This window comes from Camelus dromedarius, chromosome 11 (assembly GCF_036321535.1).
Source record: "Camelus dromedarius isolate mCamDro1 chromosome 11, mCamDro1.pat, whole genome shotgun sequence".
In the NCBI taxonomy this organism is placed as follows: Eukaryota; Metazoa; Chordata; class Mammalia; order Artiodactyla; family Camelidae; genus Camelus; species Camelus dromedarius.
The window spans coordinates 45,154,386-45,178,661 of record NC_087446.1 but is presented as its reverse complement, the minus strand read 5'-3'; the positions used below and the strand labels follow the sequence as shown (position 1 = coordinate 45,178,661).

The 24,276-nt window shown below is 38.3% G+C and overlaps 1 protein-coding gene across 2 annotated transcripts in view; it reads left to right on the top strand.

Moving 5' to 3' along the window:
* SRGAP1 (SLIT-ROBO Rho GTPase activating protein 1) overlaps positions 1–24,276 on the top strand; it is a 248,081-nt gene continuing 223,805 nt past the window's right edge. For both annotated transcript variants that reach the window (XM_031462764.2, XM_010980295.3), the window contains exon 1: positions 1–943. In XM_031462764.2, the coding sequence (XP_031318624.1) occupies positions 877–943 (67 nt within the window). In that variant the 5' untranslated portion in view covers positions 1–876. The remainder of the gene's footprint in view (positions 944–24,276) is intronic.

Genomic DNA, 24,276 nt, shown 5'->3' with positions numbered 1-24,276 from the left:
ACCGCGCGGGACGTGAGCGCGCCGGCAACTTTGCGGCCGCCGGGGGCGCGGCTCCTCCCGGTGCGTGTGAGAGTGTGCCTGTCGCCGGCGGCCTCCTGGGGGCAGCAGCGCAAAGGGGGACGGGGAGAAAGAGGCAGACTCCGCGCCCGGTGGCCCAGGAGGCAGAGGCCCCGCGCGGCGCCGGCGGCGGAGACCTGAACTCGGCTGGGCTGCGCCTTAGACGCCTTCTTACAGCGCAGCAGCCGCCCTCGCAGCCGGCGGCCGGGATTCGCTTTAGGATCTCGATTCCTCTTGCCTGCCCGGACAGTAGCAGCCCTGTGTTCCGACCGAGGAGCGGCGGCCGCGGCAGCAGCATCCCCAGCCCGGGCGGGACCCCCTGAGCGCCCGAGTCGGCGGCCAGAGCAGCAAGGGAGGGTCGCGTCACCCGCCCTCCACGGCTGGCCCTGCCCCGCGCGCCCCGTGCGGGCTGCTAACAATGGTGCGGAGCGCCGGCGCGGTCCCCGCGTCCGCCCAGCGGTCGTAGAGGAAGTAGCCAGGCTCCGGGTGGGGTGGGCAGAGACGCCCCCCGCCACTCGCTCGCTGGAGTTTGCCGGCGCGCCGGGCCTCTCCGGCCCCGAGCCCTGGGCTCTCCTACGCATCACCGACGGCAGCCCGATCCGGAGAGTATGGTGCCAGCGCCTGGGTTAATCTAGTCCTCGGCTAGCTCCTTTTTTTCCCTCCTCCTCTGCCTCCTCTACCTCCTCCTTTCTCTCCTGTCGGTGCTGCCTCTGGGTTCCCGTCGTGTGGGAGTACAACTCTCTGCCTCTCCAAGGAAACTGGTCGGTGGACCACCTAACAGAACTTGCCCATTGAAAGCAAACCCAGAACAGCTGGATAATGTCCACTCCGAGCAGATTCAAAAAGGACAAAGAGATCATAGCCGAGTATGAAAGTCAAGTCAAAGGTAAGGATGGGAGCGGCTGCCTTGCTCCTTTTGTGTGCTTTCTTGTCATTGTGCTCCGGGAGTTGCTTTTCTAACTTGAGGTCTGCGTTGGAGGAAGGTGGTGAGGGACAGCTAGAGCGCCTGGTTGAGCCACCCGGGGCTTCGGGCAAGCCATTCCCAGTCCCAATCCTAGTCTCGTCAAACCCCCAGGGAGCTGGAAACCGAGTGGCTTTACCCCGCTGCCAGCGCGCACCTCCAGTAGGGGAGAACTGGCTTCAACTTAACCACCTTCAGCTGGGCAACTTAATGAGAGACAGGCGGCAGCTGTGGTTCCTGCTCAGTTACCATCACCATCACCTTTCTCATTCTATTTAAACCGATACCATTGTCACAACGTAATTTTTTTAAGGAGTCATTTTTCTGAAGTCTGGACCTGAAGTGATCTAGAGCTTCACTGAGTGCGGGCAATTTTCGACATTTGTACTGTTCACTAATTTATCAGGGCGAGTCCCCTTTTTATAAAAGAGCCCCTAAACGCCTAGCGGTTAAACCAAGCAGAGACTAGTGGAATGACTCCTCCTTTATAATGAGCCAGAATTCAGTGCCATCTTTCACACTCACACGGGAATATTGCTTTATCATTTGATGGAGGCCACTTGCATGTAAAATGAAGGTTTGAATATTTGAGTAGTAGTTTCAGTCCATTTACACTGTCAACTAATGAAGGAACCTAATTAAGGTTGATTAAGCATTTTTCTTTAATGTGCCTTGTGGTTCAAAAAATGTATTTTCTTTCTAGTACAATTGTTTTGTGTTGCTATTGAAGTGTTTAATAAACATAAATTTGTTATTTTTTTCGTCCTTTATGATCTCTCATGGGTAGCTTTTCCCATGCATTGAGACAATGGATGCAGTGTTGAGATCACTGCTGTTCTTTGGAATATTCAATGCAAAGTTGATAAAAATTGCTTTGTAGACACCTGTGTTTGTACAGATACCATCTTATGAAAGGGCTGTGGAGAAAGGCATTCCTGTACTTGCCTTGGGAAAGGCAGGAGCAGCCTAGGGGTTCTTTTGTGTGGTCAAGTTGTGAAAATGCCTGGAGTCCTGTGGGAGGACCCGGTGGGGGAACCCTGTGTCAGTCAAGTGTGAATCTGGACCAACTGATCATGGCCAGAGGCAAACACAATATGGAAGCCTAGGGACCTAACATTTCCTTTAGGTTGACTCCAGTAATGGAGTTAAGATGAACACTGTTCAGGAAACAGATATTTGTCTGCTTGCAATTAAGATAATTTATACTTGTAGGAACTGGTTCCATTGACATGGAAGTTATATTGGCAGAGAAGTAATTATTCCTTCGGGACAGGTAAACTTTCTAATGAGCCTAACCTTTCTTGTCTTAACGAGTGCAACACAACGGAAAACCTTTCGTTCTAAGGTAGAACTCTGGTTCACGATCACCATTTCTCTGTGCGGTTTTTCCACGTGGCTCTTTGTGGCAGGTCTTCATGGGGTGGTAGTCTGGCTTTCCTGCTGTCTGGAGCACTGACAGGCTGAAGGTACTTCCAAGTATTGGTGAAGTTGTTTCTGTTCGAAGGTTGTCCATGATCAAGTCCCTGTCTGAAAAATACTCTCATGATTAATCTTTTTCAGAGTATGAATTCTAGAGTTATATGGTTACCTATATGCTTTGAGAGTATAGGGCCTATACATTGATTTTAAAAATCAATAAAATAGGTTATGTTGCCATTGAAAATGTGTCCATAAGATCCAATCCAAGGAAGAATTATGAACACGGTGTAAATTATTTTGGGAACAAATTCCGTCCCATAGAAAGTGATCTCTTTCCTTCAAGCCTCCTCACTTAGACACACCTGAGGGACCCCAGGCTGCTTTAGGCTCGTTACTACACCTGACCTGCCCTTCTCATCAGAGACTGTGTCCGGGCTTCATTATTCCCCTGCAATACTTACACATCCTGTGTCTAACCCAGATCATTTTACCCATATGCAAACATAGGAATAGGAAAATACAGTGGAGTTGGAGCATACACACCTCAAATGGCACAAATTCATCTGGCCTTAACCAGGCAAAATCAAGAATATTGTGGGAGAACAATGAGAGTTAAACAGTGCATGAGGCCCACTGTCCTGTGCAGTGAGAATAGGTCCCTTATTGAGGATAGTTTCAGAGGCAGGACTCTGGCTTTCTTTTTTCTTTCCTTTTTTTTGGGGGGAGGAGTAGGTGGGGGGGTTGGTTTATTTATTTATTTAATGGAGGTCCTGGAGATTGAACCCAGGACCTGATGCATGCTCAGCATGCACCCTGCCGCCGAGCTGTACCCTCCCCCGAGGACTCTGGTTTTTCAATGTTTCTTTTCCTGAGCCCCTCTTAAAGGGTGAGTGTGTTCCCCTGGCAGGGCGCTAGCCCACTGGTTAAAGGTAAATGGCTTTGGAACAACCAGTTCTTTTAACTCTAGCAGGTATTTCATCTGATAAAAGAAAGGTAGCCTATTCTTTTGCTAAAGGGAAATCTGGCTGTGTTGGATTCATGAAGAGAAGCTACAGGTCTCTTCCCGATGAATATAGCCACATATATTGGACTCTGGGTGACCTAGGTGTACGGGTGATTTCAAGAGTCATTTTTGATTATATGTGACTTTTTTACCTTCTGACTTGAACCTAACATTCTGGAGTATTGTCCTTTCTTTTTCTTTCCCATTTCTCTAATATCAGTTGCATTTATCTCAGAATTTCTGAGATAAGGGTTTGATCGAAGAAAAGAATGACTCCAGATGTGGGATTTTGCCACTGTGGCTACCTGCTCATGTTTAGGGAAGGGATTTCATGGGGCTGTTCTCAATTCTGAATAGAACGATCCTGGTTATAGCCTGTAATTTTATGTGTAAGACCACAAATGTATCCAGTTAGATGTATCATGTTGGGCAAGTCACTTAGCTTCATTCTGGGTTTTGATTTTCTTACCTGTAAGGTAAGGAGTTGAAATTCTCTCAATCATAAGGGTCTTTGAATCTAACTGAAGATCTCATGTCGGTTCATATTAATCACTTAGTAAAATTTTTAAGCTTTTCTCATTTTCTCTTGGCTGCCTTGTTTTGGGGAGAGTCACCTTTGCTTTCACTTTTTTTTCATGATGAATTCACAACATTATATATGGTCTTGAGCTCTCAGGGAATTAATATATAATAACATAGAAGGCAGAAAAGTAATAAAACCACCTTCAGAAAAGTAGAGCACAGAATTGTAAGACCAGGGAAAATTGGGAATTATACAAGTAATTAAAAGATAGACAGGTTTAAATCGAAACAAAAAATTAAGCAATAATTTAAAAGAAGTATGTTAAGTAGGAAGAGAAAGAATATTTCATGTGTGTTTGTCAACTTCCCAAAGATTTAGAATCCAGAGAAATCAATCTCTTGTTTGTGTTCCCAAAGATTTAGAATCCAGAGAAATCAATCTCTTGTTTGTGTGAGTTCTTAAAAAGCAACCTTGTCTGGAAAAGTGTATGAAACTCAAACCAGTCCACTACACTACTTTTAGCATCTCTGGCTAAAAGCTTAGCAGTGGGAAAGATCGTAGCAAGTGGCTTAACAGAAGGTTTGGGATTATCTGGATTTTAGTGATCTTGTAATTTTTGAATTCTGCAGCAGAAATATTATGGAGCACCTATAAAAAAATACTGGTTCACATATGGGGGCCAAAAGAATCAAAGGACACGTTTAGTGAGGTGGAACTCATGGATGAGAGGTCGTGTTTGTTTCTAATAATGCACACTGTTAGTCGTTAAGATTTGACAGCTCTTATTTGCAGTGTTTTCCTAGGGATAATCTCATACTCATCTATGTGCCATATGTGCAGGAAGTGCCAAGAAAATCAGTTGTTCTTCAGCCACTGTGTTGCCTGAACTACAAATAGTACATTTTGATTGCAGATGGAGCATAAGGAAATGCCAGTTCCATTTGATATGACCCCACGTCATGCGATAGATTTCAACTGGGAAATTAAAAGTGCTGCTGTCACTCACATGGAATCTGTGTCTACATCTAATGTTCTTTGATTTAACTTCCAATAGAAGACAGCAATTTAAATTATGAATTAAAACTTTGTATCCGGGAGAGACTTGAGACATTCCCTGTCCAGCCCACTTACACGTGCTCAGAGGCACAGTGTCAGAGTTGCACAACTGTAATACATCTTGGACGAGAACCCAGGTCCTCTGTTGTTCAGTGGCAGTGTTATACTTTCAGATTCCTCACAGAGTGGAGTAGGAAATAGAACACTTACCTATTTAGCCTTTACGTCCGTTGAAGGAATCATAGTTGGACAGAAGAACAACGCTGGTCTGTTAACAGGAGGAGTTAATTAAAGTTGAGTTACTATAACTAAGTTGCTTTTTTCACCAAGATCGTTTCAAGAAACCACAATGCTCAGGCAGCAGTTTCACATGATGGCCTTAAGATCAAGCGGAAAATATATGGTGAATATGTACAAATGTAACTTGCTTGAATCTTGGTCACACTAATTGCAGCTACTGCAATAAGCTCTCTTATATTGTCCAGAAAACCTGATTAGGTTCATGAACTTCAAAATATTTTAAGGAATAGTTTTAGAGAAATTTTTAAGCAAAGCATGTCCTTCTGAAATACAGTGAGGGTAGGAGTAGGCTACAGGATGGTAAATCTGAGCTCTAACCATCTAGGTTGGTTTGCTTACTCCTATGCTGTAATGACCAGATCAGGGTCCACATATCCTCGGCTCTGGTCCAGTCTGAGAGTCTGTTTTGTAGATTGACCAGAGCAGAATCCCCCACCCCCTTTTTTTAATGCTACCTATTTTATTTATTTATTTATTTATTTATTTATTTATTTATTTATTTATTTATTTATTATTTTTAAGTTGAAGTAGAGTCAATTTACAATATTGTATTAGTTTCTGGTGTATATTAGTTTCTGATTCAGTACCTTTTCATATTCTTTTTCATTATAGGTTATTACAAGATATTGAATACAGTTCCCCATGCTATACAATAGGACCTTTTATTTATTTTTATATAGTAGGTCATATCTGCAAATCTCAAACTCCACATTTATTCCTTCCCACCCCCATCCCCACCAGTACCATAAGTTTGTTTTCTGTATCTGAGTCTGTTTCTGTTTTGTGAATAAGTTCATTTGTGTCTTTTTTTTTTTTTTTTTTAAGATTCTACATATAAGTGATACAGCATTTTTCTTTGTCTTTCTGGCTTACTCCACTTAGTATGAAAACCTCCAGGTCCATCCATATTGCTGCAAATGGCATTATTTTATTCTTTTTTATGGCTGAGTAGTATTCTAGTGTGTGTGTGTGTGTGTGTGTGTGTGTGTGTGTGTGTGTGTGTGTGTGTGTAAAATATACATACCACAACTTCTTTATCCTCTCATCTGTCAAGGGACATTTAGGTTGTTTCCCTATCTTGCCTATTGTAAATACTGCGGTGTGTGTATCTTTTCAAATTAGAATTTCCTCTGGATATTTGCCCAGGAGGGAAATTGCTGGATCATATGGGCTCTTTTTAGTTTTTTATGGAATGCTACCTATTTTCATTTCAAGTCATACAACTAAGATTTAAGATAAAGAAAACCGAGTAAGCTATATGCCTAATCACTGAGTCTATTTTTGTTTTAGTGCTTTGAAGGCAGAAGTTGGGATTAGAGACAGTTACTTGAAGATATTTTTAGTTATTTGAAGGTATTTTTATTTGTTGGTCCCACATTACTTTCCAGTTTATTGATAGCATATATGCCTTCACCTGTTGATATCTCAGGATGGGAAGAAATGGAACATAGTGTTTAAGAGCAGAAACTTTGGTGTTATTCATCCAGCCCTGCCACTAATGAAATGTTTGACCTCTAAGAGTCAATTTCTTCATCTGTAAAATGGGGATAATAATAGTACTTACCTTCTTGCCTTTGTGAGGCTTCTGTGAGGTGATTTATGGAAAGCCTTTATCACAGGCTTGGCACTAATGGTCTATAAAAATTAGCCCTTATTGTCAGTTTAATTTTGGTTTTCTTTATGTTTCAACTACTTCTTGTTACATTCTCACTTAGATAAGCTTTTTGAATTTCAAATACATAATTACCAGTCTGCTGCCTAAATAGATCCCAAAGTGGGCGATTCTTGAATCATCCTGATAAAGTGCCCTGTACTTTTAGAACAGAGTGAGTTTCATGGTTAAATTAAAAAGGGCTATGTAATAGGCAAACCAGGGATTCCCAGCTCCTTATAAGGTAGATTTTATATTGTGTCACTGTTTTTTATATCCAAGGACAAGTAACAGAGCCTAAATATACATTTTTCTGGGCTGTCATGTGTTCACTTAGAACTTTTGTTTTAAATTTCCTCTACTTCAATGATGTTCTGTGGAAAATAAAAGTAGTCCCGCCCCCCGCAAAAAAAAAAAAACAAACAAAAACTGTAGTCCAGTCAATTGATTTTATTTACCTGTGATGAAAATGATTCTTATGACATCAGATAGAGGCTCTGACTTAATTTCCTAGTTTTGAGAAAAATATTTTGTTTTAAAATTAATATAGAAATGAGAAACTCACTTATAACTGCTAATTGGCTTTGGCTTCATTTGAAAGCACTTTGATTTTCCCCCCAGGTTTATTGAGATATAATTGACATATAACAGAAAGTACTTTGACATTAAAAATGATTGTCTGTGTATCTCCCACGCCTCCTGGCACAGGGCTTCATTAAACATTAATGGAATGAATAGAATAATTGTTTTGAATTATTATTCCTTTATAGTATAAACTAACATGGTGATCATTCAGAATTATCCAGGGTGTCCAATCAAGTATTAACACAAAATTAAATTGAATTAAAATCCTGTGTAATTTTTTTAGAAAGTCACAAAGCTAGAAACAATCTAAATGTTCAACAATGGGGAATAGCTAACTAAATTCCACTGGGGAATGGTTAACTCATTTGTACACATGGAATGTTGTATAGTCATTAACAATGTTTTTGAAGAACGTTTTATAGTATGGAGAAATATTTTATAATAATTGGGAAAAAGAAATCATCAAAAAGCATGTCTGTGACTAGCTGAAATAGAGTTAAGTGGATGGATAGCCGGGTCTTGAACATGTGTGTCTGGGTGGGGTTTCAGAGTGAGGAGAAACCCCAGGTGGACCTCAGTCTTACATGTCACCAACAAATAAAACATCCCTCCCTCCAAGTCAGATGTTTTGTGAAGTCAAAAGCTGACAATTAAAGTTAACTCCCAGGGTATGTTATCTTGATTGTGATAATCATTTCACAATGTATACATATATTAAAATATGTTGTTCACTTTAAATATGCAGCATTTTTATTTGTCAGTCATACCTCAATAAAGTTGAAACAGTTATATTAAAAAAAAAAAAAAGTAAACCTGCATGGTGGAGATAAGAAGGATGGTGAAATAATAATATTTAAAAATAATCGTAACAACTGCTCACAGTTACAGAGCGCTCGCCAAGTGGCAGTCACTGTCGTGGTTGCTTTGCATGAATGGGCTCAGCATTCTGTGTACCTACTGAAATATAACACTATGGTGGGAGGAGCTTCTGGTTATTTTTCCTGCTTGGTATGAGTTGTACTTCCTGTATTTTTGGACTGTGGTATATCTGTCCCTTGGTAAGTTTCCTGGCTTAATGCAGGAATCTCAGTTTCAGCTCCGCCCTCCTTTAGGATACGGGTGGGGCCAGGTAGATCCAAGTGAAATTGAACCTCTGCTGATCAGAATTGTCTACAGGACAATCTCAGACATCGTTTACTTAAATAGCTCAGTGATGTACGTTGGTTTTTACTTAACTTTGAATTCAGCTAACTGTGTGTGTGTGTGTGTGTGTTTGTGTGTGTGTGTGTGTTTGGGAAAGCACCCTCTCTTTCTTTTCTTTTCTTGGGTGAAATATACATACAAGTGGATATAGAAAATTATTTACAATTTAATGAATAATAATAAAATGAATCCCTGGTTAGTAATCACCCAGCTGAAGAACTAGAATATTAACCAGTGTGTAGAAACACTCCCCCAAGTTGCCCCTTTCCTAACAAATCTCTCTTCATCCTGTAGTCCCCTCAACAGCAATTCTGAATTTAGTATTAATCATCCCCTTGTTTGCTTTAAAGTTTTATGATAGTTTTATAGTTCTCTTTATAGTTGTTGTATTCATGCATCAAAAATACAGTCATTTAAACATGTAACAGATTTTTTTAATGATATTAAGGAATTTATGTTAATTTAAAAAATTTAAATAATAGTATTTTGGCATGTATCACAAATCTTTATCTTTTAAATATATGAGCTAAAATATTTGGGGGTGAAATTATGATATCTAAGATTTGCTTCAAGATAATCTGGAGGAAGGAAGAAGTAGGTTGGAATATAGATAAAATAAGATTAGTCAGGATTGATAATTGTTGGGCACAGGACCTCACTATATTATTCTCTTTACTTTTGTGTATGTTTAAAATTTTCACCAATAAAAAATTTTCTAAGTAAGTACTCATTCTTATGACTTCTGTTTTTCACTCAATGTTATAGGAAGGTTGATCTACATTAGCTTGTGTAGTTAATTTATTTTCACTGGTTTGCAGTATTCCAGTGCCTGAAAATACTAGAATCTATGTAGCCATTCTGTATGACACTAGGGTTATTTGCAGTTTTTTGCTACCATGATTAATAATATATAAAATTCTGTAGATATCTCCTAGTGTATGTGTATTTCTCTCTGTATACTTGCTGGGTCATAGGGAATGTGCATGGCCAACTGTATTAATGTCAGACTTTTCTCAAAATGTTTGGTATTTATCCTCTTACCAGCTGTGGATGAGAATTCCACATCCTGAAAAACACTTAGGATGGACCAATGTATTAGTTAAGGTAAAGGCTAAACTGCTATAATAAAGAGAACTTTGAAAGACAGTAAACCAAAACTGTAGTGATTTTCACATAACAGTGTGGAGGTGTGCAGTCCAGGCTACCAGTATGGTTTTGCCTCATTAAGTTATTTGAGTTTCCTTCATCTCCTTGCTCTGCCATCACCTAGGGAACTGAACTTGTCTGCCTGGTTGAAAGTAGGTCTTAAATATATCCATGTTCTGGCCGACAGGAAGGAAAAACGAGTCTTGAGGAGCACATGTCCAGTGTTTTAAAGCCCAGGCCAGAGAGAATGTCTATTCATTTAAGGGTGGAAACTTAGTCCCATGACAGCATTCTTTGCTGCAAGGGAGGCTGGCCATGTCATCTCCCTGGGCAGCCCAGATTCCAGCTACAATTCTGTGACCAGAGAAGAAGGAGAGAACAGATTTGGGTGGAAGACCAGTAGTCGGCATGCAGACAGGGTTTTTTTGGAGGGGCAATCTACTGGTGTGAAATGGTATTTTGTTTTAATTTGTGTGTCTTATGAGATAGAGCATCCTTTCACATGTTTAGGGGCCGTTTGCTTTTGTCGCTAAAATGCTTATTCAAGGGGGGAGGGTATAGCTCAATTGGTACAGCCCATGCTTAGTATACACAAGGTCCTGGGTTCAATCCCCAGTACCTCCTCTAAAAATAAATAAATAAGTAAGTAAATAAGCCTAATTACCACCCCCTCAAAAGGAAACTAAAAAAAATTTTAAAGATGCTTATTCATAAATACCTTTGCCCATTTATCTATTGGTTTGTCTTTTTTTGATTGATTTGTGAGTTTTATTTTGTTTTTAGTATGTTCTTGATATTAATCTTTGATCAATTATATCTGTTGCAAATATCTTCTCCCTGTTTATAGTTTGTATTTTCACATTTAGAAAAGAGGTCTCTAGATAAACAAAAGTTACTAACTTTAATTTGTTCTAATGTATCCATGATTAATTTATGTTTGGTGTTTAAGCAGTCCTTCCCTATTCTAAGGTCAGAAAGATATCTGTCTATATCATCTTCTGAATGTTTCAAAATCTTGCTTTTGACATACAGGCTTTTAATTCATCAGAAGTTATTTTTCATATTGTGAGCTAGGCATATATTTTTAATTCTTTCGTACAGATGACCAACTTTTTTCATTCCATTTGCCAAATAATTTCTCCTTTTATAAAGTGGTCTACTAACTACTTCGGAGTTTCATATATACATGTGTCTATCTCTGGACACTGTACTGTGTTTCCTTGGTTAATTTATAGATTCTTGTACATACCACACCATCAGTTACTATAGCTTTATCATAAGTCTTTATGTTTGGCAGGCCAAATTCTCCTTCCTTATACTCTTTCAGAAGTGACTCAGTGATCTTGGTCCTTTCTCTTTCAAGTGTATTTTAGAATCAGTTTTCCTTCCATGGGAAACCCATTGGCGTTTTGATGGAAACTGCATGAAACTATAAAGCAATTAGAAGAGAATTGGCATCTCTGTGGTATTAGATCATATAGTCCGTGAATATAAATATTTCTCCATTTATTTAATTATTTTTAAATATCTTACTGTGAAGTTTTATATTTTCTATGTTTTTTGTTAGGCGTACTTTGTTTCTGTTACTAATGTTTATGAGATCTCTTAAAATTGTTTTCTAATTGTTCCTGGTATACAGAAATGTAGTTTACTTTTGCATATTGGTCTTATACCCAGTCTTTGCTAGTTTATTATTATTTCAAATAACTTGGTTTTTTGTTGTTGAAACAATCTTATTTGCAAATAAAGACAGTTATATTTCCTCCTTTGCAAATCTTATGGCTTTATTTATTTATTTATTTTATTCTTTAACTTTTTTTTTAATTGAAGTATAGTCAGTTTACAATGTTGTGTCAATTTCTGGTGTACAGCACAGTGCTTCAGTCATATATGAATATATATATATTTGTTTTCATATTCTTAATTTATTCTTCTATTTTTGCCCTAGGCAGAATTTTGAGTATGAAGTTAATAAAAGTAATGAATTGGCATTCTTTTCTTGTTCAGGATTTAAAGGGAATGTTTTCAAGCCCCTTCTCCCATAAAGGATAGTGATTGTTTTCAGTTTATTATAGATATAGCTATACAGGTTAAGTAAAGTCTCTGGTTTTCCCTGCTGAAGTTCTAATCAGTAATAGTTGGTTGAAAGTTATCTTTTTTTCTTTTCGCATCTATTGATACTATTTTTTCTTCTTTAATCTGTTAATGTAATGAGAAGTAGTTATAGATTTTCTAATATTAAACTGTCTCTGCATGCCAGAATTAAACCTGTCTTCATCATTGTATCATGTATATATGAATAGTTGGATTCAGTTTGTCAGTATTTAGTTTAGTAGTCTTTTTGTTCTGTTTTTGTTTTTTGATCTCTAAATTCTTGAATGAAACAGGCCTGTGGTTTTCCTTTCTGATCATATCCTTGTCTGGGTTTATATTTCAGTTATGCTAGCCTCACAGAACACGTTGGGGAGTGTTTCTTCTCTTTCTATTTTGTGGAAGAGTTTGAAATTTTGGAATATTCCTTTCCTTGAAAGTTCAGTAAAATTGTTTATCTGGGTCTAGTTATTTTCTTTGTGTGAAGAACTTTTACCTGCTAATCAGCAATTAATCATTAGTTCTGTTAGTGATAGGATTATTTATTCTTTATATTTCTTCTGAAGTCAGTTTTGATGTTATATTTTTCTAGAAATGTTTCCATTTTGTATAAGCTTTCAGATATACTGACATAATGTTGATGACAGTATATTTTTAAAATATGGGCTGATGTGTATTTAATTTAAAATTATTGTTTTAAAATATTTGTTTTTGCCTTATCTCTTGCTGAATCTTAAAAGGGGTTTCTTTATTTTTGTTGGTTTTTCTTCTTCCTTTTATTGATTTCTGCTTTATTATCATCTTTTAAATTTTCTTTGGATTTATTCTGTTCTTTATCTGTTTTTTTCAGTTGGGTATACAGCTTATTTTTTTTTTTTTATACTTTGCTCCTATAACCACCGAAGACAATTCATTTCTTTTCTAATGTGAGTGTTTTCTAATAAAAGCATTATTCCTAACAAAGGCATCTGTTCTTCCCTAATAAATATTTATGATAATTCTTCTCAAAGTACCATCTTTGCTTCATCTAACAAATTTTGATGTGTAAAGTTTATTAAAATTAAGTTCTAAGTATTTTGAATTTCTTGTATTGGTTTCTTTGACTCAGGAGGTATATAGGAGTATGCCTGTGCACTTTAAAAAAAAGTGGGGGTATTTATCTTTTTAAAAGAATATAATTACTACGTTGCCATCCTTTTCTACTATTCTCTGGAAGAATTCATGTAAGACTGGGATATGTGACTGTTAAATGTTTAGTAAGGTTTCTGGGTCTAGTATTTTCATCAAGAAAAAAAATCTGTCATTCCTTTCAAAATTCCATATTTTCTGACTTACATAAAATTGTTTATAGTATTGTCCTATCTTTTCAATCTCCGCAGCCTTTGCAGCTCTGCTTCTTTTCTGTTAATATAATTTGTATGTATGCTTTCTACCTTTTTCCATTGATTGACCTTGCCAGAGGTGTGGTTATTAGTCTTTTCAAAGCACTAGTTTTTTTGTTTCCTTGATTTCCTGTATTGTATGTTTGTTTTCTGTTTCATTAGGTTTTCCTCCCTATGATTCTTTTCCTTTTATTTTTTTTAATGAGCATTATTTGCTGATCTTTTTAAAAATTCTTATTTTTTAAGTTATCACTTCTTTTCTAATGTAAACATATAGGGTAATAAAATTTCCTCTAAGTACTGCTTTACCTGCATTCTCTAAATTTTTATATGCAGTTTTTTTTCTTCTGGTCGAGGGGTTATGTTGTCTTTCAAGTCTGTGTATTTTCTAATTTCCATTAAGATTATTTTCTGTGACTCATGATCTGTTTACAAGTTTTGAATTTTCCAGATATACAGGGTTATTTCAGTTATCGTTTTGTTACTAATTTCTAACTAATTGCATTGTCATTATAGAACATGGTCTGATTATATTGATCTTTTGAAATTCTTTTCTTGACAGTGTTTTCTTTGACCATGCTATTTAAGGTTATAAGCCTCAACCTCTCGTGGCACTTCCCATCTGCCTGCCCCTGCTTCATATCTCTCCACGGCACTTGTTATCATCTGATCTGTTTTATACTGACCTTCTCGTGTTTCTGGGCTTTTAAAATTCCTTACTTATGTGAAAGCTGGTCATGTGGTTAAAATCATATTTTAAAAATATTTTATCAGGCATTGTATTTTAAACCAGAGGAGTCATACAGGGCTATCTTATCTAAATTTACTATAGTATAAGAAATAGAAGTCTAATATTTTCTGATATTTAGTGAGGTTTTTTTGTTGTTTGAGCCCATGTCAACATATTACACGTTTTTAATTGAGATATAATTGACATATGTTATAACATAATGTTATAAAAGTATATTAGTTTCAAGTGCACAATGTAATGATTAGATAGTTGTACATATTGACAGATGAGCAGTCACAGTAAGTCTAGTTAACATCCATCACCACAGTTATAATTTTTTTTCTTGTGATGAAAACTTTTAAGATCTACTCACTTAGTAACTTTCATACAATTATTTTTAATTTATCCAATAACAAGTTCTGTTTTAAGCAAGAGAACCCAACAGTATATATAGTTCAAGTTATTGGGAAAAATAAGTCTGTGTTTTTTCCTAAAGAGAATTACAGGGTTGTGGTCCCTGCCATTGACAATGATGTTTATTACCCAAGATCCAGACATGGAGGAGGATCACATACAAGAGAGCAAATAATGTTATACTAACACTTTTAAGTTCCTCATATATAGGTTTATGTCTGTACATGGAAAAATACAAGATATGTGAATTTTAGGGATGAAAATGTGTAGCGAGGATCAGCAAAAGGCTTTAATATGGATGGAGCATGAACACGTCCACCCTTTTCTGAGTAATCTGAGATTCTGTTGGGAAATCTAGGGTCTTGCTGTTGTTGTTAATCAAGCAGAGTCTGGTCCTTCCTTCTTGCAGTTTGCAGGGAACAGCTTTCCTTGTCTTGTGGAGCTGCTTCTATCAGTTTATACCTTGGAGTTCTACTCCAAAGCTGGCTGCAGTGGCTTATAATAATTCAGAGCCCCCTCAAAGAGGTAGCACCCTCTAGACTTGCCGGCATCACAGCCGTGTAGCCGACATGGCATCGCGAGCATTTACAGAGGTTCCCCAGCGACTCTCAGCGTGCTCGATGTCCCAGTTACTGGGCTGTCATTTCTAACTCCCTTCTCAGTTGTTCTGTGGAAGACCTCTGGACTTTTGTCCTTTGCTTTTATTATTCCAAAGGTGTGGCTTAGAAAAACAGCTCCCTCCCTCCGACCTCCAGCAATTAAGATAGAACAATAGGTGTCTGCTTATCTTCCTTAAGTCAGACAATTTTCACTTTTGAGGAAATCCAAATTTTAGTCTGGCCGTGAAAGGAGTATATTTGAAAAATGGAATTAGGCCTCCAAATGTCATTACCAAGGAAGAGAGAGCAGAAAGAAGTTAGTCTGCTCTCCTTGCTTTTCTACATGTAACGGCTGTGTGGCATATTTTTATTATTATTATTATTTTTTAATCTGTGTGCTGGTTTATTTAAATCATCCAATTGTGATTTTCTCTTTCCTATAGATTCTTGCTTCTTCTCTATGTAGAGAACACCTTTCAATATTTCTTTTAGGGTAGATTTCATATTGCTATATTCTTTTAGTTTTTGCTTGTCTGAGAAATTGTTTAAAAATTTTTTTATTGATGTATAGTCGATTTACAATGTGTTAATTTCTGGTGCACAGCATAGCGATTCAGTTATACATATATGTATATATTCCTTTTCATACTCTTTTTCACTATAGGCCATTACAAGTATTGAATATATTTCCCTGTGCTATACAGTAGGACTTGGGTGTTTATGTATTTTATGTATAGTAGTTAGTATCTGCAAATCCAAAACTCCCAATTTATCCCTCTCCACCTTCTTTCTCCCCTGGTAACCATGTTTGTTTTAAATGTCTGACTCTGTCTCTGTTTTGTAAATAAGTTCATTTGTGTTCATCTTTTTTTCTTTTTAGATTCCACATATGAGTGTTATCATATGGTATTTTTCTTTCTCTTTTTGGCTTACTACACTTAGAATGATGATCTCCAGGTTCATCTATGTTGCTGCAAATGGCATTATTTTATTTTTTATGGCTGAGTAGTATTCTATTATATAAATATACCATAGCTTCTTTAGTCATCTGTTGATGGACATTTAGTTGCTTCTTTGTCTTGGCTATTGTAAATAGTGCTGCTATGAACATTGGGGTGTGTGTGTCTTTTCTAATGGAGAGTTTCCTCCAGATATATGCCCAGGAGTAGGATTGCTGGATCAAATGGTAAGTCTATTTTCAGTTTTTTAAGGAATCGCCATACTATTTTCCATAATGACTGCACATTCCCTGCTACATTCCCACCCACGGTATAGGAGGGTTGTCTTTTATCCATACCATCTCCGGCAAGTCTGAGAAATGTTTTCTCTCTCCTTCTATTCTAAATAATAATCTTGCTGGGGAGAGTATCCTATGCAGAGTTTTCCCTTTCAGGAGTTTGAATGTATCTTGCTGTGTGGCATATTGTGATGTCTTGTCAATGTACAGTGGACAGTTCTCCCTGAGGATCAGTGATGGCTTTTCCTTGTGGTCACGTTGATGGTCTACAGCTTGAGGACAGTTCAGTCAAATTCATAACCCCCAAACACCAGCAGAAATTCCAGAACTCAGAGCCAAAGGTGTGGCCATTGCTAGAGGGAGCTGCCTGCTCCCTGCCTTTAGGGGCCAGAGAGATAAGAACAGGTAGGTAAAAACAGCCGTTCTCTAGAAGAATGTGGGAGGAGTGTTTTCTGGGCTGATCCCTGAGCTCAAATAATTTACTCTCATCGCTGTGCTCACTTTTCACTTTTTTGTTCATCATTACAGACAGTGGATGCATTCCTTAGTAATAATCTGGCACAGAAAGCTGGTAAATTCTGAGAATTCAGAAAAGAGAATTTGTTAGATTTTGTATCCCTTAGAAAACAGAGTTTTCTGAGTACACTAGTACAAAGAGAGAGAGTTGACGAATGCCTTTTCCAATGGCCGCTCCATTTTTAATTGACCTTCTATTGCAGTCCTATTAAAAATATTTATGGGAACTCTCAAATGTGTTACCAAAAGTCTGTTTGAAAGATTTCCAGACTTAATTTTTATAGGGTTTAGAATTTTAATTATACATGCTTTTTTCTTTTTTACATTCTCCGAATACCTGTTCTACAAATAAATGCCTCTTGTTTGAAACTGGGACCTCCATTTCCTACAGGTAGGTTAACGTTTGAGTCTCTCTTCTGTCAGGCATCTCATTTCCTCCTGTGGTCTTAGAATTTAATTATGAAATACTGTACAAGAAAGCATTGTGCCCTGTCAAACGCAGTAAAAATTTTACTTTTATTGTCTGTGTGGTCGGTCATCTTTTGGAAGTTTCTGACGTTCTCATAACACTGTGTCCCATTTTCAGATACCAGGTAACACTCTGAGGTAAGCGTACTTAGATAAATTTATATGTGTTTTGTGTAGTGTAGTAGTTTGTAGCCTGACCTCAAGAATCAGACTGCTGGGTCCATATCCCAGCTCAGCCACTTTCCAGCTAATTTAACTGTGGGCAAATTACTTACTCTCATCCTGTCTCACCTTCCTTGCCTGGAAATGGAGTTAATAATAGTACTTCGCTCCGAGCATTGTTGAGACAAGTAGAATAGTGAACAAACTGGCACGCAGTAGAGTGCTTAGAAACGTTAGTGCATTACCTCTTTTACGAACTCTGGCTCTGGAAGCAATAATAATAATAAACTTTAGGTTGTAAAAGATTTAGTAGCCAAGAGGCGCCTAAGGAGACAGGAGGACTAGATGTGACTTGGTGTCCTGGACGGGATCTGGAACAGGAAAAGAACAGTAGGTAGAAACTAAGGAAATCCAAATAAAGTGTGGGCTTTGGTTAATTTTTAGAAATACTTAATAAAAGTAGGAAAAGAAAACATTCTCTCTTTTTTAAAAATCCCACTCATACAACTTTCACATTTCAAAAAATTTTGCTGGACAGAATTGCAAAGACAAAAGATAGCGGTTCTCCAGTGGATTAAAGTGTATGCTTCCAGTGGCATCACTCATATTTGTATGTGTAATATCTATCTATTTACTGAACAAATGTGATCATTTGCAGAACAGTTACTATGGATTTACTTTTCACTCAAACATGTATCGTTTATACGTGTGCTGCTCAGAGCTGGTCCATAGGCCAGGGCTGGTCAGAAGTATTTATTCCCAGTCCACGAGGAGATGGAGTAAATCATGGCTTTGCTGCCTTTATCCAGAAAGTCTTGCTGCATACAAATGTCAGCTAAACTAAACAGTGCTTAGTAATGTGTTGACTTAGGTTCTGGCACAAACTCTTTATCTCACTGGATTTGCAACCAACAATTCTCTGGCTCTTCCTTTGAGTAGTGCTGATCGGCACCATTCCCTAGAAGTGCATAGAGAGCTGCTTTATCCCTTTAGTGGCTGTTACTATTACTTCTTATTCTCCGTTGATTTTGAGATAAGATAGTCCTTCAGATGGAACAGTGGTGACTCACCAGTGGTGACCTCTGTGCTTTAATCTTGATCAGTTTCAGTGATTTGGGCTTCCTTTAGAGAGGCAGCAGTGTAGAGGTTAATATCTTGGATAAGTCTAATTCAAATGATGGTTCTTTTGGAGCCTCAGTTTTCTAATTTGAAAATAGGTATGATGATTGCGTCTATTATATAAGATTGTTGTGAGGATTAAATGAAATTATACTTGTACAGAGTTCAGCACTGCTCTTGGCGAGTAGTAAGAACACAATAAAACTGAACTACTATAATCATAGTTATTATTATTTACTGCTACCTGAAGCTATTGTCGTAATTAGTGATAACTTTTTTCTTAATAATAATTTAAATAACTTCTCTAAATTATAATTTATAATTCACTCATCTCCAGGGAGATTAGAATTACTTACCAGATGTCAGTTTTACAAAGCCAGCACTAAACTTGTGGAATTTTAATGGTTCTTTGGAAAAGCAGAGGGGAAACATTTAACTAATCACCAGAACTATACTGGACCTGATCTTAAAAGAATCGTGTTGGTAGGCTTCCTGTGACGTTCAGCTGCAAAGGGGCACTTTGTTACAATTCCTTGCATCATCATTGTTAGAGAACCTTGAGGGCTGATGAACCCTATCTTCTCCATGTGTATGATTGCAGCTGTAGATGTAGATTGCTCTGCCGTTAACCTATGCTAGTTGTTCGTTAAGGGTTGCCAAAAATAAATCTGCCAAACAAATGAAGAGAACCATAGTTATTCTCACTGTCGTCAAAGGCATAATCCTCTCATTTGCTTCCAGATGGGATTTATCTGTATAGTATGTATATGTGTGTCTGTTTCTTCTTTGAGCAGAACAGCGCCATTCCTAAAGGCACCCAAGATAGAGACTTATTGAATGTCCTTGGTCAGCAGTTTACAAGTCTTGCATAACTTCACTCTGGTTTCTCGTCTGTGCTCACCTACAGGTGTTCACTGTGCCATTAAAGTCTTTATCATTTGATTGTTTTGGGCTAAGATCTAGTCTTCTCTCATAATGAATCGGAAGTAAGTTTGGGTCCAGACTTAAGCTTGTGACCTGATGCAGAATGCCTGGTTACAATATCAATATTGCCTGTGGTTATTACTGTTAGTTGCCCGAAGTATTAGCAGCTGACGTCTACAGTGCGTTCCTTTTCAGGGAGGTCACTTCGGTGTCACCTTACATATGGGAAAAATGAAACTCAAAACTTAGCAACTTGAAGTAGTTTCCTCAAGATCGCACAGCTACTAAGTGGTGGACCCACTAAGGTTCAAACCTCTGTTCCGATTCTGTAGAGCTCCGTAAGGGGCTGCCTTACAAAGGGTTAGATGCTTCGATTTCGTGTCATTCACTCTCTTGAAACTTCCAGAAAGTCAGGAAGGGTGATTGCCATCTTTGTCTGAATTAACAGAGTTTGTATCAGTTCAGATAAAAGTCTGTGTTTGTTGTCGTTCAACAGTTATGCGCTAACATTACACTGCTGCCTTATTGTTATCTGAGCGGATTACTTGATAAGAAAACTCACGGTGGAGTTGCCTTTTTGTATGCAATAGAAAAGGCATTTTGGGGGAGAAAAATTTTAAATGCCCTAAATTGGAATACTCTTGCTAAACTTAGTCCCCTGTTCTTGGGGATAGAATTGCTGCCTCATCCCCTTTGTTACTCCCACCAAGCTGGTGCTCCAGTGAAGAAGCCCCGCCCTGTCTTGATTTCTCTTGGGAAAGAAGTTGTATCTCTTTAGCTGGTTCTCAAAATTTACTTACGGCTTTTTTTGTTGTTGTTGTTGCTATTGTTCCTCTTTGAGTGGCGTTAAGACTCCTGGTAGAACCGCTTAGCATGTGTCAGAATCACCTGGAGGACTTGTTTAAGCAGTTTGCTGGGCTCCACCTGAAGCCCTAGAATTTGCTTTTCTCACGAATTGCCAGAGGACACAGATGCTGTGGGTTGGGGACCACACTTTGGGAACCATTGCTGGAAAAATCAAAACAATTTTGTAACATCCTGAAGTTGGCCAATTAGATGCTAATCTCCCTCCCAATTTCCCTAAAATCTTTACCATTCTTACAATTGCTCTCAATTCCTGTAAATGGACATCAAACAATGGCAATTTAAACTAGGAGTATAGAAAATGCAGGCAGCCCCAGCTTCTTACGCTGGTTCTCCCTCTGCCACCCCCCACCGTCTTCTTAATTTGTTCGTTTCTCAAATTGTAAAGAGCCTTTTCACATCACACCTGGGTAACTTGAAAACTAAAGTGGAAACATGATGAGGCCTTGAGGAACAACGTTTCAGTTTCCCTGCAAATCTGCATGTGCTTTTGAACTAAGGAAAAAGAACACAAGGCAAGGTGCCCTTTTTAGGACCTCCTGGAGCTCGTTCCAGCTTCCTACTGACTACTCTGAGGACAGTCAGGACACCTGACACCTAACTCCGGAGCAACTGAAGGGCATGTTGTTTTGCGGGTTGTGGGTAATTCAAGTTACTGTAGGGATGGAAGTTTTTCTATAAGTAGGAAATTTTACTGTGTTTCATGAGAGCTTTTATTTGATTTTTTAAAAAGTCCTAGGTCCACTGACAATTCGTGAAATTGCTATGACAATAGTGAAAGGGCAGTTACAATTTATGCTGTAAGTTAGGATCTGAAGTCAAACCATAAGGAGAAAAATGAAACAAAATTACTCTTGAAAATCCCCAAGTCATCATGCTATCAAGAAATGCATTCATGAAGGCTCAGAAGGCAGAAATTAACTTATGTTTCTCTTTGCTGGTAGCTATGGCTTCAGACTTCCAAGTGGCCAAGGTCTAGTTGAAAGACCTAAAGACTGTTGGGGAAAATAAGATTTTCCTTCCCTCCCTTGGACCTATTCCACATGCACATGTAGTTAAATTCTAATAAATGTACTTATAATGTGAGTCCCTTATATATTAAGATAATTGAAACATTTGATTCTGGGTCACTGGATTAAATTCTTTTACAGTCATGTTGGAATTAAATATCATTCATTCATTCAACAAGCAGCTATTGAATACCTCCTTTATCAAGCTATAGACTCCCCAGGGGCAGATTTTTTTTTTTTTTTTAAATCAGGAGACCTGCTTTGTCTTATAGTATTTGCTCAGGCAGTGTTTATTGAATTAATAACTAATGAAGCACAACCCATGTCTTTTTATGGATCATGTCCTAGACCTAGAGATGGTGAAGTAAACAAAGATTTGCTATATACTATATTAGAAGTGTTTAAATTTAAAGTTAGTTCTGTCTGGGAGAGTATAAAACAGACTCGGGGGGAGACATTTGAGCTAGCTTTGGTGGATGAGGAGGAGTTCTCCAGGAAAGGAAGGGCATTCCAGGTGAAGTCTCCTCCAAGGAGTCTGTGTTTTTCCTTTTTAGGAATCATTAGCTTAGTATTTTAAATGCTTTGAGCAGAGTAACAAGATGAGAATAGAAAGGTGATGCTGATAATAGCTAATCGCTGCTATTGGGTGTGTATTACGTGCCTGGCAGTGTAAGTGCACTTTGCACGCGTTATTTTGTTTGACTCTCACAAGAAACACACCAAGTAGATGCTACTGATTTTATTTTCCAGATTGGAAAATTGATGAAAGTTAATTTTGCTAGAGGTGACCTCGTTAGTGAGATGACAACCATTATGTTTTATGTTATGTCATTCATTCAGACAGTTCAGACTTGTGGACAGTGGGGGGCCATCGAGGGTGATGTGGTCGGATGCGAGGGTAGAAAACCCTAAGGCGGCAGGAGGTCAGTTTAAAAGTCTTGTACTCTTACGGTGGCATATTGAAGTCCGCAGTTCTGGCCTTGGCCTTGGGGGTGGAAACGTCGAGATACGGAGGAGGTATGAGAGGTGGATTCAAAAAGACTTGATGACTCTGGGAGAAAGAAGTGAATGATCAGGCTTATAAAGGGGAGAGCAAGACGCACAGTGATGTCCTGAAAGAAGATGCCATGTATTTTTTGTCTCCTTGTAAGCCTTGTGTTTTCTGTGTATAAATAGCCAGTGTCTGTTGACACAGTAGCACATGCACATAACGTATAAATAGAGAAATGGAAGCACACTGAGAGTGTGCTCACTTTTTCTTCATGGGGTTTACCATCAAAAAAGTTCAGCGGCTGCTGATCCAGATGTTTCACCATCCAGAGGTAAGCAGGCCACTGGGGCAAGAAAGACGGGCGAGGTGAGGTGCAGAGACGACTGCCTGTGCTTTGATTTCTGCAAATGATCATTTTAAGTCCTTTCTTTTTTAGCCATTTGTCTTTCGCATTTCAGAATAATCCTCCATAATTAGGATAAAGGTGATAAAGGGGGAAAGATATTCCTTTCCGATGGGAAAGATTCTCTTATGAGCTGTTTTTGGCCTTGGGGAATGTGAGACGTGGATTGGACATTAAGGTCGTCTAATCCACCTTCTTCCTCCCCGTTCAGAATCTCAGGCGAGCAGTGACTGGGTTTGTGCTTGACCCCTTTAAGAGGGAGGCAGCTCAGTCCTTCAGAAAGAAGTTCGGGCAGATGTAACTGGAGAACTGTTCTTCCTTTTACAAGGTGCAGTTTGCTTCCCCATATGCAGCTTCTACACATGAGTCTTTTTCCTTCCCTTAAGATAGCTGCAGAGCACCGTACTTGGTGCTTTTTACTGTTTACCAAGCACACACACATGCACAGTCACACCTGATGCTCACAACTCTTCTCTGGAGTGGCCAGGCATGTGTTCTGATGGAAGAAATGAAGCAGCTGAAATTGTAGTCCCATGGAAGAGCATCCTAGTTACTTTCCCCATAAACATTGCTCATGCCTGACTTGCATATCCTGTGTAGGAGGCGTAGAGGTACCAGGAGCCATCTGACTTGAGCTTCAGTTCTGGGTCTACCACTTTCTAGTAACAAGACCTTGAGCAAGTTATGTTGCCTTTCTGAGCTTCAGAGTTCTTGTCTGTAAATAAGGATAATGCTCTCCATCCCAGAGCACTGTTTCGAAGATTAAATTAGGTAACTCTTGTAAAAGCCATTATAAAAGCTTGGCTTAGAGTTCGGTATGCAACAGATGTTGCATCTTGTTTCAAATAAAGTTGTAAAAAATCTATATAAAGCATGATGCTTATCTGTGTTAAATTTTATCAGTTCCATTATATCAGCTAATGGAGGTTACTCTATTTCTTTTTTTTTCCAGCTTTATTGAAATATAATTGACATATAACATTTGTACATTGAAGGTATGCAGCACGATTATTTGATACATGTATATATTGAGAAATGATTACCACTGTAAGGTTAGTTAACACATCCATCACCTATGTAGTTACAAATTTTTATGTGTGGTGTGAACATTTTAAGATTTACTCTCTTAGCAACTTTTAAATATATAATAGAGTATTAACTAGTCACTGTGCTGTACTTTAGATCCCCGGAACTTATTCATCTTAGAAGTGGAAGTTTGTCCCCTTTGATCAATATCTCTTTATCCCCTCCCAGCCAGTGACAGCCACCATTCTATTCTGTTTTTATATGTTTGACTTTGTTTTTAAGAGCCCACATATAAGTGAGATCATATTGTATTTGTGTTTCTCTGTCTTACTTCACCTAGTATAGTGTTCTCAAGGTTCATCCATGTTGCAAATGGCAGAATTGCCTTCTTAATGGCTGCATAATATTCCATTGTGTATACATAACACATTTTCTT